Below are 15,827 nucleotides of genomic sequence, written 5' to 3' on the forward strand. Positions count from 1 at the left end.
CACAAAGAAACTTTATCACAGATATAAGTATTTAATTTAACACTGAAGATGTGCTGCTGTCAGGCTAATTCTTGTTTTCACATTTGTATTTTTAAATGTTTTATTTGTATTTCTGCTGCTTGAAGGACAAATAAAATAATTTTTATTAAATCATCAGAATGTTCAGACTTTTCAGTTTTGTTTCCATGATCATAAAAAAGGTTTTGTTTTCAAGCAAACTGTATTTTTTGACATACAGAATATTTCATACCAATGATAAGCACCTGTAATTTATACACATACATGTACAAACACCTTGTCAAGTGTACGTCACCTTAGTTTCTTTGTCTGTTCTTGTGTGTATACAAATATATATTTGTTTTGTCCTTGTAACGTCGCCACTGTTTTGATTTTGCAGCAATAAATTAAAATAAATGAATAAATACATTTTTAAAAAGTATGTTTGCATCATAGGAACAATTTGTTGTTGATATATCTTCATGTGACAAACCATGCAGCTCCTTCAATGGCTCGTACTGTAATAATTATTTTAAATATTTTCAGATTAAAAGACTGTCCGTCAGAAACTGTCTGCTGCACAATAATGAATAATAATAATAATAATAATAATAATCATAATAATAATAATCATAATAATTAAATGTGATTATTAAAGTGAGTAAATGTTTTTCTTTTCTTCAGCGTGACATTAAAACATAAAGTCAGCTCGGGTTTATTTATGAACACATGACTTTATTCTGGTGATTCATGCTCACACTGATGTTTACTCACGTCTAACTCCTAGATAGACAGCAGGTTCTGTCCACATACTTATGGCCAAATACTCTATATATCGAGCACTTTGTGTGCACACTTTTACTGATTTAATTGTGTGCACATAAAGATGTCCAAAAGTAAGTGGACACAAAATACCACCTATTCAGTATAGTCTATATTTTTGGCCATAAGTATGTGGACACAAACTCCTAGACACACATTAGTTTGTGTCCATATACTTCTGGCCAGTCAGTTGGTGACGTCCTTAAACTTTTGGCCACATCCTTCATTATTTATTAGTTTGTGTTCGCAAACTTATGACCAGAATTATATGGACACAACACACCACCTATCCAGTGGTTTGGGTCTTTTGGCCATAAGTATGTGGACAAAAACTAGATAAATAAACAGCAGTCTGTGTCCACTTACTTTTGGCCATGTAGTTTATTTATGTAGAAGTTTGAGTCCACAAACTGGTGTCCAAAAGTATGTGGACAGGAAATAAGTTAAGCGATACTTTGTGTCCACACAGTCTGTGTATGGAGCTGTGTCCGTCGGTACACATAGAGTTTCCAGCCCCTGTCCCCCTGTTTGTTTGTCCCCTGACTGTCTCTGTCTGTCTCAGTGTGTCCCCCTTCTGTCTGCCAGCAGAGGCCTCCGTGTGTCTGCGCAGCTTCATCCTCTTCAACACAACAACACTCTCAGCCTGCTGGCCTGCTGACCCCGCGGCTCTGCGGCTGGAGGCGGACACATTCCTCTGTCCTCCCCCAGGACTCACTGACTGACGGGGGGAGGAGAGGGGAGGAGGAGTAGGAGGAGGAGGAGGGAGGCTGCTGCTGCTGCTGCTGTGCGCATTTAATTAGTGAGGAGGAAGAAGAAGAAGCGGCAGGACGGGACGGGACAGCGCACCGCCCCCTCCACACTGCCCCGGGCTCCGGCTACACTCACAGCCGACACAGAGAACCGCAGCTCGGCCGTTTGGAGCTTTGACGCAGCGGAGGAAACGTTTACGCACAGAGTTGTTGCTGTTGAGCGCGTTGGAAAGGATTTATCTCACTCTGCTGGATGGTTTAAAGCTTTTCATTTTATAGTTTGTGTTTTTCAGCGGAGGAGTTTCGCTCACAGTTTTGGATCGTCTAAGCAGAGTCCTGTCAACTCGTAACTCTGCGGAAGAACGCGTCATTAACGTGACCCGCACGGTGCGTTTTCCTGCCGCGTCCCGCTCCGTGAGTGATGATTGATTTGGAAATGTCAGCGCCGCCGCTGCGCGCTGCTCCGCACACTCCATCATCCCGGCGGGGCTGAGGGAAAGTAAGAAACCACCTGTTGTGGAAGTTTCCTGGAGCTTCTCACGGATAAACCCGAGCTGCTGAAACCAGACTCCGGACTGAGCCGAGTGGAGACGCGCAGGCAGCGGAATGCGGCTTTTACGCACGGAGCAGACGCAGTTTCTGAGAAGAGGCTCCTCTCTAATGAGTGATAATCTGCACTGCCGTGTCTCCACGCTTCGTGTTGTGTGTTTGCAGTGAGCATGTTGCCATGGTGTCCCGGGCTCAGATGAGCCGGACGGTGGAGCTCCGGTCGGGATGGCTCGGGAGGACGCGGTGAGGTGTCTGCGCTGTCTGCTCTACGCGCTCAACCTGCTGTTCTGGGTGAGCGAGCAGCTGCTGGATGACGTATATAATCTGATGGTTACCTGTCAGCTACATGTGTCTTTACAGAGGAGATTCAGCATGAAACAGAACGTGACGTGTAAATGATGACACTCCACATGTGAAAACTGCACGAGCCTCGATGTGACATCATCACATGTCACTGGGATGAATTCACTTTAATGCACGTGTGGTTTAAACATGACATGAATTCAAATACAGAGACGAAATTAAATTAAATGAGTGATGTTGGTTTCACATGTCGGGTGTGTGACGTCACTCAGTTTAACATGTGAAATCATTTTGAAATGTTTCAAACGTGATGACCTCACACGGTGCACTCTGAGAAACTGTGTGTATGTGAGTGTGTGTGTGTGTGTGAGTGTGAAATAATCTGACACACAGACATTTGGGATTTTGAGATATTGGACATGTCTCACACACAGAGTCATTTCAGGTCAGGTTTTCACATGAACATGTTGAAGATGTTTCGTGTCACATTAAAAACGAAGGAAGTTACAAACTGAATCTGAGCCACACTTTGACCTGTCAACACAGAACATTTAATTACCTTTCAGTTTGCTTTGAAAATTCAAGTTTACGGTTGAAGTTAAAGTTTGCAGTTGAAGTTTACAGTTGAAGTTAAAGTTTGCAGCTGAAGTTTACAGTTGAAGTTTGCAGTGAAGTTTTGCAGTTTGCAGCTGAAATTTGCAGCTGAAGTTGGAGCTTGCAGTTGAAGTTTACAGTTGCAGTTTGCAGCTAAAGTTGAAGTTTGCAGTTGAAGTTTACATTTGCAGTTTGCAGCTGAAGTTGAAGTTTACAGTTGAAGTTTGCAGTGAAGTTTTGCAGTTTGCAGTTGAAATTTGCAGCTGAAGTTGGAGTTGCAGTTGAAGTTTACAGTTGCAGTTTGCAGCTGAAGTTGAAGTTTACAGTTGAAGTTAAAGTTTGCAGCTGAAGTTTACAGTTGAAGTTTGCAGTGGAGTTTTGCAGTTTGCAGTTGAAAATTGCGGCTGAAGTTGGAGTTTGCAGTTGAAGTTTACAGTTGCAGTTTGCAGCTAAAGTTGAAGTTTGCAGTTGAAGTTTACAGTTGCAGTTCGCAGCTAAAGTTGAAGTTTGCAGTTGAAGTTTACAGTTGCAGTTTGGAGCTAAAGTTGAAGTTTGCAGTTGAAGTTTACAGTTGAAGTTTGCAGCTGAAGTTGAAGTTTACAGTTGAAGTTAAAGTTTGCAGCTGAAGTTTACAGTGAAGTTTTGCAGTTTGCAGTTGAAATTTGCAGCTGAAGTTGGAGTTTGCAGTTGAAGTTTACAGTTGCAGTTTGCAGCTAAAGTTGAAGTTTGCAGTTGAAGTTTACAGTTGCAGTTCGCAGCTAAAGTTGAAGTTTGCAGTTGAAGTTTACAGTTGCAGTTTGGAGCTAAAGTTGAAGTTTGCAGTTGAAGTTTACAGTTGAAGTTTGCAGCTGAAGTTGAAGTTTACAGTTGAAGTTAAAGTTTGCAGCTGAAGTTTACAGTGAAGTTTTGCAGTTTGCAGTTGAAATTTGCAGATGAAGTTGGAGTTTGCAGTTGAAGTTTACAGTTGCAGTTTGCAGCTAAAGTTTGCAGTTGAAGTTTACAGTTGCAGTTCGCAGTTGAAATTTACAGTAGAAGTTTACAGTTGCAGTTTGCAGCTAAAGTTGAAGTTTACAGTTGAAGTTAAAGTTTGCAGCTGAAGTTTACAGTTGAAGTTTGCGGTGAAATTTTGCAGTTTGCAGCTGAAATTTGTGGCTGAAGTTGGAGTTTGCAGTTGAAGTTTACAGTTGCAGTTTGCAGCTAAAGTTTGCAGTTGAAGTTTACAGTTGAACTTTGCAGTTGAAGTTTGCAGTGAATTTTTGCAGTTTGCAGCTGAAATTTGTGGCTGAAGTTGGAGTTTGCCGTTGAAGTTTACAGTTGCAGTTTGCAGCTAAAGTTTGCAGTTGAAGTTTACAGTTGAACTTTGCAGTTGAAGTTTGCAGTGAATTTTTGCAGTTTGCAGCTGAAATTTGCAGCTGACGTTGAAGTTTGCAGTTGAAGTTTACAGTTGCAGTTTTCAGCTAAAGTTTGCAGTTGCAGTTTGCCATTTGCAGTTGGAGTTTGCAGTTGAAGTCAAAGTCTGAAGTTGACGTCTACAGTAAAAAATAATGTTTTCAGTGAAATGTGTTCATGGAAGTTAAGGTGAGCAATTCAGGGTAAAGTTTACAGTTAGTTTACAGAAATCTTGAAGTTTTTAGTAAAGTAGGCTGCCACGAGTCTGTCTGTCTGTCTGTCTGAGAGCATGTCTGACATTCTGAGATGTTATTTGTGGGCAGCAGAAACTGATCCATGTGTGTTTATTTGTGTGTGTATGTGTGTGTGTGTGTGTGTGTGTGTGTGTGTGTGTCTCCAGCTGATGTCAGCATGTGTGCTGGGAGTGGCCGCCTGGATCAGAGACTCTCTGAACACCGTCCTGACCCTGACAGCCCACACCAGGTGAGTCCCACACACACACACACACACACACACACACACACCCGGTGAGTCCCACACACACACACACACACACACCAGGTGAGTCCCACACACACACATGAGGTGAGTCCCAACCAGTAAGACCAGAGTCCTGATGGATCTGGAGCCTTGAGGTCTATGTGACATGAACCAGGTCATCTGACACCAACATCCCACGGCCCCCCTGATCTCTGTCCAGCATGACTCACACAGAGGTGGAGATAAATCAGTGTTTGTGTAGATTCCAGTCACATGGAGTCTTTAAGGGGACCCAGAGAGGACTCGTCCATGTTGGATCAAACTGTGTCTGGTCACTGTGCGAGCTGCTGGGCTCATGTCGGAGCAGCAGAGACAGATAAATCCATAAGTGATTAAACGTCTGTCCTCTGTGTCTGTGTGTGTGTGCAGGTTGGAGGAAGCAGCCGTCCTCACATATTCTCCAGCTGTTCATCCCGTCATCATCGCCGTGTGCTGTTTCCTCATCATCGTGGCCATGGTTGGATACTGCGGCACGCTCAGATGCAACCTGCTGCTGCTGTCCTGGGTACGTCTTCATCTTGTTATCTGTATGGCCAATCAGCTGAGAGATGACCCACTGTCAGAGTCACCGTGTTTCTGTCCGTAAACTGAACCTCAGTGACTTTATGTCAATCACACAGCTGTACCTTAAGGATGTGACGTCATTCGAGGGGCGCTAATACAATTTGATATGAACTGCTCTATGAAGGTGTGTTGGCAGGATAAATGTACATGTCCAATAGTCTTCCTCCTTGCACTTACATTTGTGCGTACGCTTTTGTTTTATTCACAAATGTACGATAAATGATGAACACAAATCTGAGACAGTCGATCTCCTGTTCACGAACAAACACAAAGTGTTGGAGAAAACCTGTCATAATCATTCCTGAAAAAATCGCTCATCACATTTTATCTGACAGAAGGGTCCAGTTTGAGGCGGAGTAGAGGAGTAATCAGATTACTAATGACTGTAAACAGTAACCAGGTAACAGCAGAGCAGGTAAACACGTCCACCTGTGTCTCACCTGGTTCCTCCTGTCACCTGTTCAAGAGATGAAAGGAGCTGCAGGTGAACTGTGAACACAGGTTGGTCTGTCTCTGCTCCGCTCAGTGAGACACATCACCTGTCTGCTGTCACCTGGGGGGGCGGGGCCAGGTGTCAGGTGTCTCCATTGTCCCCCAGAGAAGAGATAAGATTGTCCCTGAAAGACGAGACGATGGGAGACAGAGAGCAGCTTCAGTCTGTTGAGCTACTGCAACAGGCAGAGACAGGAAGTGAACCCACCGTCCCTCAGTCACTGCGGAGACACCCAGGAGACGACATCACCCACTGTCCCTCAGTCACTGCGGAGACACCCGGGAGACGACATCACCCACCGTCCCTCAGTCACTACGGAGACACCCGGGAGACGACATCACCCACCGTCCCTCAGTCACTGCGGAGACACCCGGGAGACGACATCACCCACCGTCCCTCAGTCACTGCGGAGACACCCGGGAGACGACATCACCCACCGTCCCTCAGTCACTGCGGAGACACCCGGGAGACGACATCACCCACCGTCCCTCAGTCACTGCGGAGACACCCGGGAGACGACATCACCCACCGTCCCTCAGTCACTGCGGAGACACCCAGGAGACGACATCACCCACCGTCCCTCAGTCACTGCGGAGACACCCGGGAGCCAACATCACCCACAATAACATTATAATCATAACTCGCAGCATTCACAGACAAACACTTGTCTTTATCTGGACACATTTCCCCCACAAATACAACATGCTAACGTTATTAGCACAAGCCTATGGCATTTTACATTGTATACATTAGCCTAGCAGCTAACAGACTTTTCCTCCTCTCATATGAAGCCAGGGACAACAGCAACATGTAACAAAGGTAACATCACAAAATTCGGCTCCATTACAGCTCACAAGGTTCACTGACAAAACAACTGTCTTATACTAAACACGTTTTCAACACTTATGCTAACATTATTAGCATAAGCCTATGGCAGTTTTCCTCTACTCATATGAAGTCAGGATAAATCACACACAGGACTTCATTTATTGTTTCTTATCTGCGAAATCAAAGCAAATAAAATCTTTGTTTCCACTGAAGGAAATGGTTTTTAGTTTACAAACATAAACAGGAAGTCTGCGTTGCTGTGATGAGAGGTTACATTTCCGAGGAGCTGCACGTTAAGGCCCTGACACACCAAGCCGACGGTCAGCCGTCGACCAAAGTCGGGCCGTCGGTGAGCGTCTGTCGGCCTAGTTTTTGTGGTGTGTCCCGCACCGTCGGCACTTTGGCGTCTGCGTCTTTTCGGCCAATTGAGCATGTTGAATTGGCGGCGGAGCTTGTCGGTGAGAGAGATCACTCTGATTGGCTGTTCAGGTTTTATTTCCTCGCCCCTGTAGCGAGTGAATCTGCCTGTAGTGAAACCGGGGCTAACCGGTGCTTCCTCCTCAGGCTCCACTTCACTCAGCTGCCCCACAGACCCGCTGCTTCTTCACACTTTAACCTGAATAACAAACCGGAGCTAGCTGGGAGCGGCTAGCGGAGCGTTAGCCACAGCATGACCGGAGGGAAGCACAGCCAGTTAGCCTCCGCTAGTCTCTGAGCTAGCCCCGGCTCTCCGTTTGGATCCAACCGGAGCACCGAGCCCTGGTTTGTTATTCAGGTTAAAGTGGGAAGAAGCAGCGGGTTTATCGGGCAGCTGAGTGAAGTGGAGCCTGCGGAGGAAACACCGGGACCGTCTGGATGTAATAGTCCGTGGAGGTGCTGCGGTGCTCGGCTGCACAGATAGGAAACCCCTCGGCTGACAGGATGTACCACTCTCTCACTCCGCTCTCTCTCACGCAGGCGCAAAACGTACGTGCTACTTGGCCGTCGGATGTAGTCCGTGTAGTGTGTTCAAATGCAACTGACACAGGGCGACGTGAGGCGACGCAACAGTTGGCTTTCGTCGCTGCTAGTTATCTGATGTCGGTTTGGTGTGTCCGCACCTTTAGGCTGCGGTGAAGAGTATGTAGCGTATGTGTCCACTCAGAGCTGACGCTGCAGGTGCAGTGTTGATTCACTGCAGAAGTTAAAATCCTGTTCAACATGTCATCAAACGTCTCACCTGTCCTGTCCATGATCCCGTCCTGACGCCTGTCCCTTGAACACAGACGGCTTAAAGATGAGACGACTCTGCTTCATTCCATGAGTGAACCTTTCACACAGAATGATAATAAATTAAATCTGTTTCAGTGTAGCGCCACCTGTAGGACACACACACACACACACACACACACACACACACACACACACAGTCACTCACCTGGCCTCCAGTAAGTCACTGTGTGATGTTTCCATGCAGCAGATCTGAGGTCAGTTATAAATACGTCCTTCTGATGACTCTGACCTTTGACCCTCAACATGTAAATATTTTCTGACAGTGTACCGTTCACCTCCACTGTTTCCACCTGCAGTCTTACCTCTGTGTGTGTGTATGTGTGTGTGTGTGAGGTCAAAGGTCGTTGACACACAGTCTGAACATGTGTGTGTTTTTGTGTTTCAGTATTTCTGCAGTCTGCTGGTGATCTTCTGCGTGGAGCTGGCGAGCGCCGTGTGGACCTACGACGAGGTGGCAACATGCACACATCACGTTATGTCAGATGACAACACTACTGATGATGATGATGATGTGACAGGTTTTTGTCCCTCTCACTCTGTTGTAGTTTTTTTTCCTAACATGATAATACTGAGTGAGTGTTGGCTCCGCCCCCTTGTGTGTAGTGGACCAATCAGAGAGGAGGTAGTGAGCAGCTGCAGACGGGTTCAGTTACAAACACGTCTCACTGCTAAGAATAAACTGAAATGTCAAACACGCTGCTCTCAGATCAGATCCTGTTACACACCCCGACACTGAGACACAACAAGTACACAACTAACACACCGAGGACACAACAGGTACACAATAACTACACAACATGAAGCTCTATAATCATGTCAACAACGACATTAAATTAACATGCAGAAGAAGCATCAGCATCAGATCATCAGACTGAGCAGCAGCAGCAGCTGTTGTTGTTTGTTGTTTACCTGCAGGCTGACCTCACTATCTCACCTGAGCTCTGTCTCTACAGGCCTCACCTGCCTCAGGGGGTTGTGGGTATTGTAGTCAGGATGAATGGTTTCTTATCAGCACAGAGCTGACACACACACACACACACACACACACACACACACACACACCTGGCTGACCTGGGGACAGGTGATGACCTCACAGTCCATAAACTGTAGAGACACATTCAGTTTGGTGACATCAGCGGGGACACACTAACGCAGGCCATCACATCACAGGCCCCGCCCACCTCTGCTGCCCTCAGGTACACACTGCAGGGTTCAGGTCACACACAGGAGGAGACACCTGAGCAGGTGTGACACCTCTCTGAGATAGACTAAAGCTGTGTGTGTGTGTGTGTGTGTGTGTGTGTGTGTGTGTGTGTGTGTGTTCAGCCGTCGGTGCAGCGCTCTGATATGATCAGCCTGAAGTCTCGGATGCCAAACTTCGGCCTGCAGCGTTACCAGTGGCTCACACATACCTGGAACAGCTTCCAGACCGAGGTCAGAGGTCACACACACACACACACACACACACACACACACACACACACACACACACAGACTGTGGTGGTCACGTGACCCGTGTGCTGACAGGTGTGTGTTTACTTGTGGACAGTTTAAGTGCTGCGGCGTGATCTACTTCACTGATTGGCTGGAGATGACAGAGATGGAGTGGCCACCTGACTCCTGCTGCTCCAATCAGTATCCAGGATGTGCTCGCCACGCCCACTACCACGACCTCAGCGACCTGCACCAAGAGGTGAGACACCGCCGCCTCTGATTAGACGACAGGTGACAGAGTCAGAGGGGCTTTCGTCCAATCACAGACGTTCATCACTGTAACAGCAGGTTTCTACTGTGTCCACCTGTTGTTATGTGTGCTGTGACTGTTAGCTTCCTCCTCCTCCTCTTCCTCTTCATCTGTCATCTCTGGTAGCGTGGAGCCATCATCATCGTCATCATCATCGTCCACTGGTCATGTGACTCCACTGCAGCAGAAAGATGAGACATAAAGAATTTAAACCGAGTCATCAAACTGTGACAGATCTATGGAGGATGATTAGTGCCACATGTATAATAATTACATAACCACAAGATGGCGCCTGTTTAGTCGCCTGCCACTCATCAACGTTTACGCCACAAACAGTTTCTATTTTCCAGGTTTTACTTCACAGTATGCGGCCCTCGGAATATACGCAGTCATGTTTATCCCTTCACGTTCCTGCTCGGCTCACAGACTGATTTTTTTTTTTTTACAAATATGAAATATAAAAATATGAAAATTAAATATATAAAAAAACAACAAAAATTCTCTGATAAAATTGATATTGTCGTGACTGAAACAACATCTAGTAGTTTCTTTTCTTTACCATTAAAACCGTCTGTCAATCAAACTCAACACTTCCTCCAGATATTTCACAATAAAAGCCGATCAGGAGAAAACAGGATGATGCTCTCTATGGGCTGTCTGAAGGCTTTTATTGTGAAGCGTCTGTACAGGAAGTGTTTAAACTGATTGACAGAAGCTTGAGAGCGAACAAAAGGAAGTGACAGTGACTTTAGTTTATTCGTGAAACCTGGAGTTTGAGCATAGATATAAAATAATAAATGGATATTGGACGACAAGATGGCATCATTCCAGTGGAGCTGCTGGCCCAGTGCCAAAACTGTTTCTAGAAAATGAAAACCCAAAACATCAGTACATACCTCCTGATAAATGTAATCAATTAATAAACTGTTTCTGGATAAAAATAAATTAAAAATGCAAATTTTTTTACAAAAAATAAATAAATAAAAAAAGCAAAATATCGCCAAAACAAATATAAGGAAATAAATGAATAAAGCAAAATATCATGAAAAAAAAATAAAAAAGCAAACCTCACCCCCCAAAAACTAAAAATAGAAAAGCTAAATTTCTCAAACCCTGGGTTTACCTCTTTACTTTGAATATGAGCATTGATGTTCCTCCTGCAGGCTCCGCCCACGAATTCCTGCTCGACTCACAGACTTTACATTCCAATGACATCATGATTTTTAAATCGCCTTTCTTTGCTCAAGGAAACTTTTACAAATTTAAAACCTCCATGGATCAAAAGTTCAGGTTTTCTGGGCTGCAGGGAATTTTTTTGTTGCAGTACCATGAGTGTCCACTTGGGGGACACTAACTGTGAGGCTGAGCTGCGTTCGTAGAGCTAAATGCCTCGTGATGATTCCCGCTGGCGCTGACAGTTTTTTCTCTGCTTGTGTTTCAGGGCTGCGGTCCGAAGATCTACAGCTTCATTCGAGGGACGAAGCAGCTGCAGGCGCTGCGTTTCCTGGGCGTGTCCATCGGCGTGGCTCAGATCCTGGCCATGGCGCTCACCCTCACGCTGCTGTGGGCACTTTACTATGGCCGAAAGTCGCCAGAGCTGGACACCACGGTGGCGGCTCCGGACGACTCCACCCCCCTCACAGTGACACACAGACCTTCAGCTGAAGCTCCACAGTCAGGCTGCAGCCGCACTAACAAGAGCTGTGCCGTGATGACGAGCACCGCCGCCGCCAAGCCCAGTGAACTCCAGTTTGAGATGGAGCGGCTGTCGTAGCAGACGGCGTCACGCTGCAGCCTGAACGCATCCGAGGATTTAAAGTCTTATTTTATCAGTTTATTCATCAGTTCTGTCAGAAATCTGAACGTTTGACTCCATGAGGTCACAACTGACATCTGATCACACGGACAACTGCTCTGCATGATCCCAGACACAAACTCTGCGTCTTCACGTATCTACACAGGCTCCTCACAAACTGTTCGTATGTTTTTCCTATGAAAAACAAAATTCAAACAAATCCCGCACGATCACGAGCCAGTAAGACTCGTCTATGCTTCATGTTAGAGAGGGATGGAGCCTTCTGTCAGTACTCTGTGTAGAGTAGAACCCCTGCAGATCATGGAGGTGGTGTATTGTGGTACAAGTAAGAAACGACCGTAGGAGACGAACAAGATATTTAAATAGTGGCACAACGGAACAAATTAGGAATATAAAATAATATATAGTGAAAAGAATTCGCCATCAACACGTCGTGATGTATTTAACAACCTCACAGACCACCACCGTCTACAGCACTACCTCTGTTTGAAGGTACATGACCACGAGCTCCTCCACCGTCACCTCATTTGTTGTTGTGCGAAACTTTTGACTCCGTCCTCTAGTGCCGTCCTCTACTCCGGAGTCATCGAATACCAGCGCTTGGTCAGTGACTTCCAGCGTCAGACACTGATGGAAAAAGCCGTCCTTTGATGTCAGCATGATACATGGCTAAACATAACCACGTGTGTGTGTCAGCTAAACGTAACCACGTGTGTGTGTTGGCTAAACGTAACCACGTGTGTGTGTCGGCTAAACGTAACCACGTGTGTGTGTCGGCTAAACGTAACCACGTGTGTGTGTTGGCTAAACGTAACCACGTGTGTGTGTCGGCTAAACGTAACCACGTGTGTGTGTTGGCTAAAAATAACCACGTGTGTGTCGGCTAAACGTAACTACGTGTGTGTGTTGGCTAAACATAACCACATGTGTGTATTGGCTAAACGTAACCACGTGTGTGTGTCGGCTAAACGTAACCACGTGTGTGTCAGCTAAACGTAACCACGTGTGTGTGTTGGCTAAACATAACCACGTGTGTTTGTCGGCTAAAAATAACCACGTGTGTGTGTTGGCTAAACGTAACCACGTGTGTGTGTTGGCTAAACGTAACCACGTGTGTGTGTTGGCTAAAAATAACCACGTGTGTGTGTTGGCTAAACGTAACCACGTGTGTTTGTCGGCTAAATGTAACCACGTGCGTGTGTTGGCTAAACGTAACTACGTGTGTGTGTTGGCTAAAAGTAATGATGTGTGTGAGGGCGGTGACATTTACAGCATTTGAAAAAGACGTAACTATTTTCGTACGTAACAGGAGAATAAATGAGTATTAATTCGTGCATAACCCATGTGTTTGGAAAAGCTACCATCACATGACCAAAAGGCCGACGCTAGTAAAGAAGGAAGTGGTCGTATGAGGCGGCAGGTTGAGGTGGTGTGTTACAAAGCACAGGACTTTCCTTCAGGGGAGCAGTGTTTGGAAACATGTGAACTTAAAGTAATTTTAAGGTTCATCATCACCGTGTTTCCTAAACCTAACATCCGTAACTTTACGTTAAGTACGTAACTTTTTCTAGTGTCCATCCGATATTTAGTAGGACGTCTTATGAACGGTTGTGTGAGGACACGCTGATCCAGGACCCAACATGACTCAATAACTTAAGAGTTATATTTTAGCTTTATGTGACGCGTGACTGAGCGTTTGTTTCCGTCCTGTCTGATTGGTGGTTCTTTATTCAGTGATGTCACTGTGATGTCAGATATGAACTCGACGAGTTGTACTACGATTACTGACAGAACTGATGACTGAGTTCACGAACAGTTGAGTTCACTGCAGATATGAGGACAGCAGTGATGATGAGGAGGCACAGAGCGAAGACTGTTAATGAACTCTGACCTTTGACCCCTGAGCGGGTCCTGTCATAGACCCTGATGGACTCTGGTCCATCTGTTTGGTACTTTGTGGTTTGTCACTGGACGAGAACATGAACTGAAGCACTGATGGAAACAACCACTGTCTGAGGGACGTCTTCTCTTCGGGTTCAGACACAGAATCATCTCCATGTCGACTGAACTGTAAAGACGCGAGTCGCTGCTGTCGGGTGTCAAGTCGTGTCAGAAGAGACGAGCTCACGTGTTTTTCAGAGTGTCAGGTTGTATTTGAGAAAATGTGCATGGTGTTATATTTAATGATGTTTGATCGTTTTCTCTCTGCAATAAACATTAAAGCAGGATCTGTCTGTACGACGAACTGTGGACGTTTGATTTGGTCACCAGGTGAGCGGGGCGGGGGGACTGCTGTAAACATGATGAGAAGGGACGAAGCCTCCTGTTGATTTCACTAAAAACAAACATACCTGCCTCTCTTTATCCTCCGCCTTCATTAAACAACACTGGAGCAAATTTGGAGGTTTGAGACTTTTTCAAACTGTATCATCAGTCACTACTGACTCACAACTGTCCCAATCCAAAGTCCATGTCCCCAATAACCACAAGCGCTCCATTTTTACATCAACTAGCGGTGATGATGAATCAGCCCAGTCTCCAGAGGGAAACGTTGGCATTGTACATTTCTGCAAACCACAGGTACGTTACTTTTGTACGTTTCAGTGTTTTTAAAGTGACGCAGTATCTGAGCTGACTGTGTCATCAGCAGGTGGAGAGGATGGCGGATGGAGAGACACCTCAGAGAGATGCCTGTCGAGCTGCAGACGCTGTTCATAGTGACAGCGTCTCTAACACACAACCTGAGTGGTTGTGTGTTAGAGACGCTTCACTATGTTTGGAGATTTTATTATACTGATGAGAATTTTAGAGAAGTTTAGATTTTATCTGTGAGGTTGATTTCTGGTTGTGATGGTGAGGATTTTTTCTTGGTTTGACTGTTGACCAGTTAAGTTATTATATTGGCTCCCCTTCACAAAATATGATGGTGATGGTGTTTAACAGATATGGGGCAGGTTTGATTCAGTGACTGACAACTTGTGAAACCTTCGTGCTTTATGCAAAGTACGTGACAATGTTATTTTTGGCTTGTGCACCCTTGTGCTAGCGACACGATGGTGAGCATTAAACTAGCATAGTGAGGAAGAGCTACGTCACATTGCGTTGCACTGATTGGTTGTAGGTCTATCCATCTGCAGCTGATGGTGACACCTTTTGGAAATCAAAACAGAGCAACGGTATTTGACGACTTCAGTTGTGGCTGGTGGAGTCAGAATTACACCTTGGTTTCACTTACGTCGGGTGCACAACCTATTTTTCCTGTTTTAAAGACGCGTTTCCACAACGCATTCCCCACCTCCAGAACAATGCTGCGAGGTTCCATCGTTGACAGACCTGGCCAGATGTGGGTGGCTAGCTAGTGTGCTGTCGGCGAGAGCTGTTGGCGAAGTCATCTAGCAGACGAGCTAGCAATATCTTCCTGCGAAGATCTCTCATGTTGACTGTCACTGTACCAACTGAACTGAGGTGAGTTGAGTAGTGTACTATTGAAAGAGCTGATATAGAAATGAACGCAAAATTTGAAAATATAGAGTAATTATCAACTGCATAGAAATCAACCTATGTTCAACAATCACTTTTAATAGTGGAAAAAAAGCTTATGTTTATTTTTCTTTTGCATAAATAAATGAAATATTGTTTGTTTACAACTGCGATTGCAATTTATTTCCTACTTCCGGCACCGTTACGCTCCATTTCTTTCATCTTGTCAACGCCTGAGTAGGAAAAATCCAACACCTCCACGGTCTGACGGTCAGTGGAACCGTTGCTGTGTTGCGCGCTAGTCCATTACTAACTAGTGTTACATATGTGACTGGTGTGTGTAGATCTGTAAATGTACACATGATGCCTCTAGTGTCCGGCGCAAGGAAGTGCACTTCTTTACAGATGGATCGAAACCTCAGAGAAGCTACCTGTAGCCGTGGGGGAGGGGCTAATTTTGTTTGTTTTTTGACACCCAGTAATTTAAAGAATTTGGTTGGAACATTACTGGGACAAAAACAAGACCAGAATTGTGTGGCGACAAATACGTGAAGATGCTGGCCTGCCAGGTATGCAGTGAGATCTGTGACATAGTTCATTAAGACGTATGATCGGCTGAACGAGTCATAATGACGATCTGACTCTGACTGTATAAGGTATGACCATATTTTAGTAGAATAACATTAC

The 15,827-nt window shown here is 45.3% G+C and overlaps 1 protein-coding gene across 1 annotated transcript; it reads left to right on the forward strand.

Annotated features, from left to right (window-relative positions):
- The first annotated feature begins 1,499 nt into the window (after window positions 1-1,499).
- tspan12 (tetraspanin 12) lies at window positions 1,500-13,905 on the forward strand. Its single transcript, XM_049566628.1, has 7 exons — window positions 1,500-2,408; window positions 4,804-4,886; window positions 5,313-5,448; window positions 8,486-8,551; window positions 9,427-9,534; window positions 9,650-9,793; window positions 11,286-13,905. Exons 1-7 carry the CDS (start codon window positions 2,343-2,345, stop codon window positions 11,616-11,618), a joined length of 936 nt encoding a protein of 311 aa, XP_049422585.1. The 5' UTR covers window positions 1,500-2,342; the 3' UTR covers window positions 11,619-13,905.
- The last annotated feature ends 1,922 nt before the right edge of the window (window positions 13,906-15,827 follow it).

The sequence above is a fragment of the Epinephelus fuscoguttatus genome, linkage group LG22 (genome assembly GCF_011397635.1).
Source record: "Epinephelus fuscoguttatus linkage group LG22, E.fuscoguttatus.final_Chr_v1".
In the NCBI taxonomy this organism is placed as follows: domain Eukaryota; kingdom Metazoa; phylum Chordata; class Actinopteri; order Perciformes; family Serranidae; genus Epinephelus; species Epinephelus fuscoguttatus.

Bases quoted from the DNA above. Each gene is read 5' to 3' on its own strand.
- tspan12 (XM_049566628.1), top strand. From the start codon at position 2,343: ATGGCTCGGGAGGACGCGGTGAGGTGTCTGCGCTGTCTGCTCTACGCG. The intron at 5,449-8,485 runs GTACGTCTTCAT...TTTGTGTTTCAG, and splicing joins ACCTGCTGCTGCTGTCCTGG to TATTTCTGCAGTCTGCTGGT. The intron at 9,794-11,285 runs GTGAGACACCGC...CTTGTGTTTCAG, and splicing joins TCAGCGACCTGCACCAAGAG to GGCTGCGGTCCGAAGATCTA.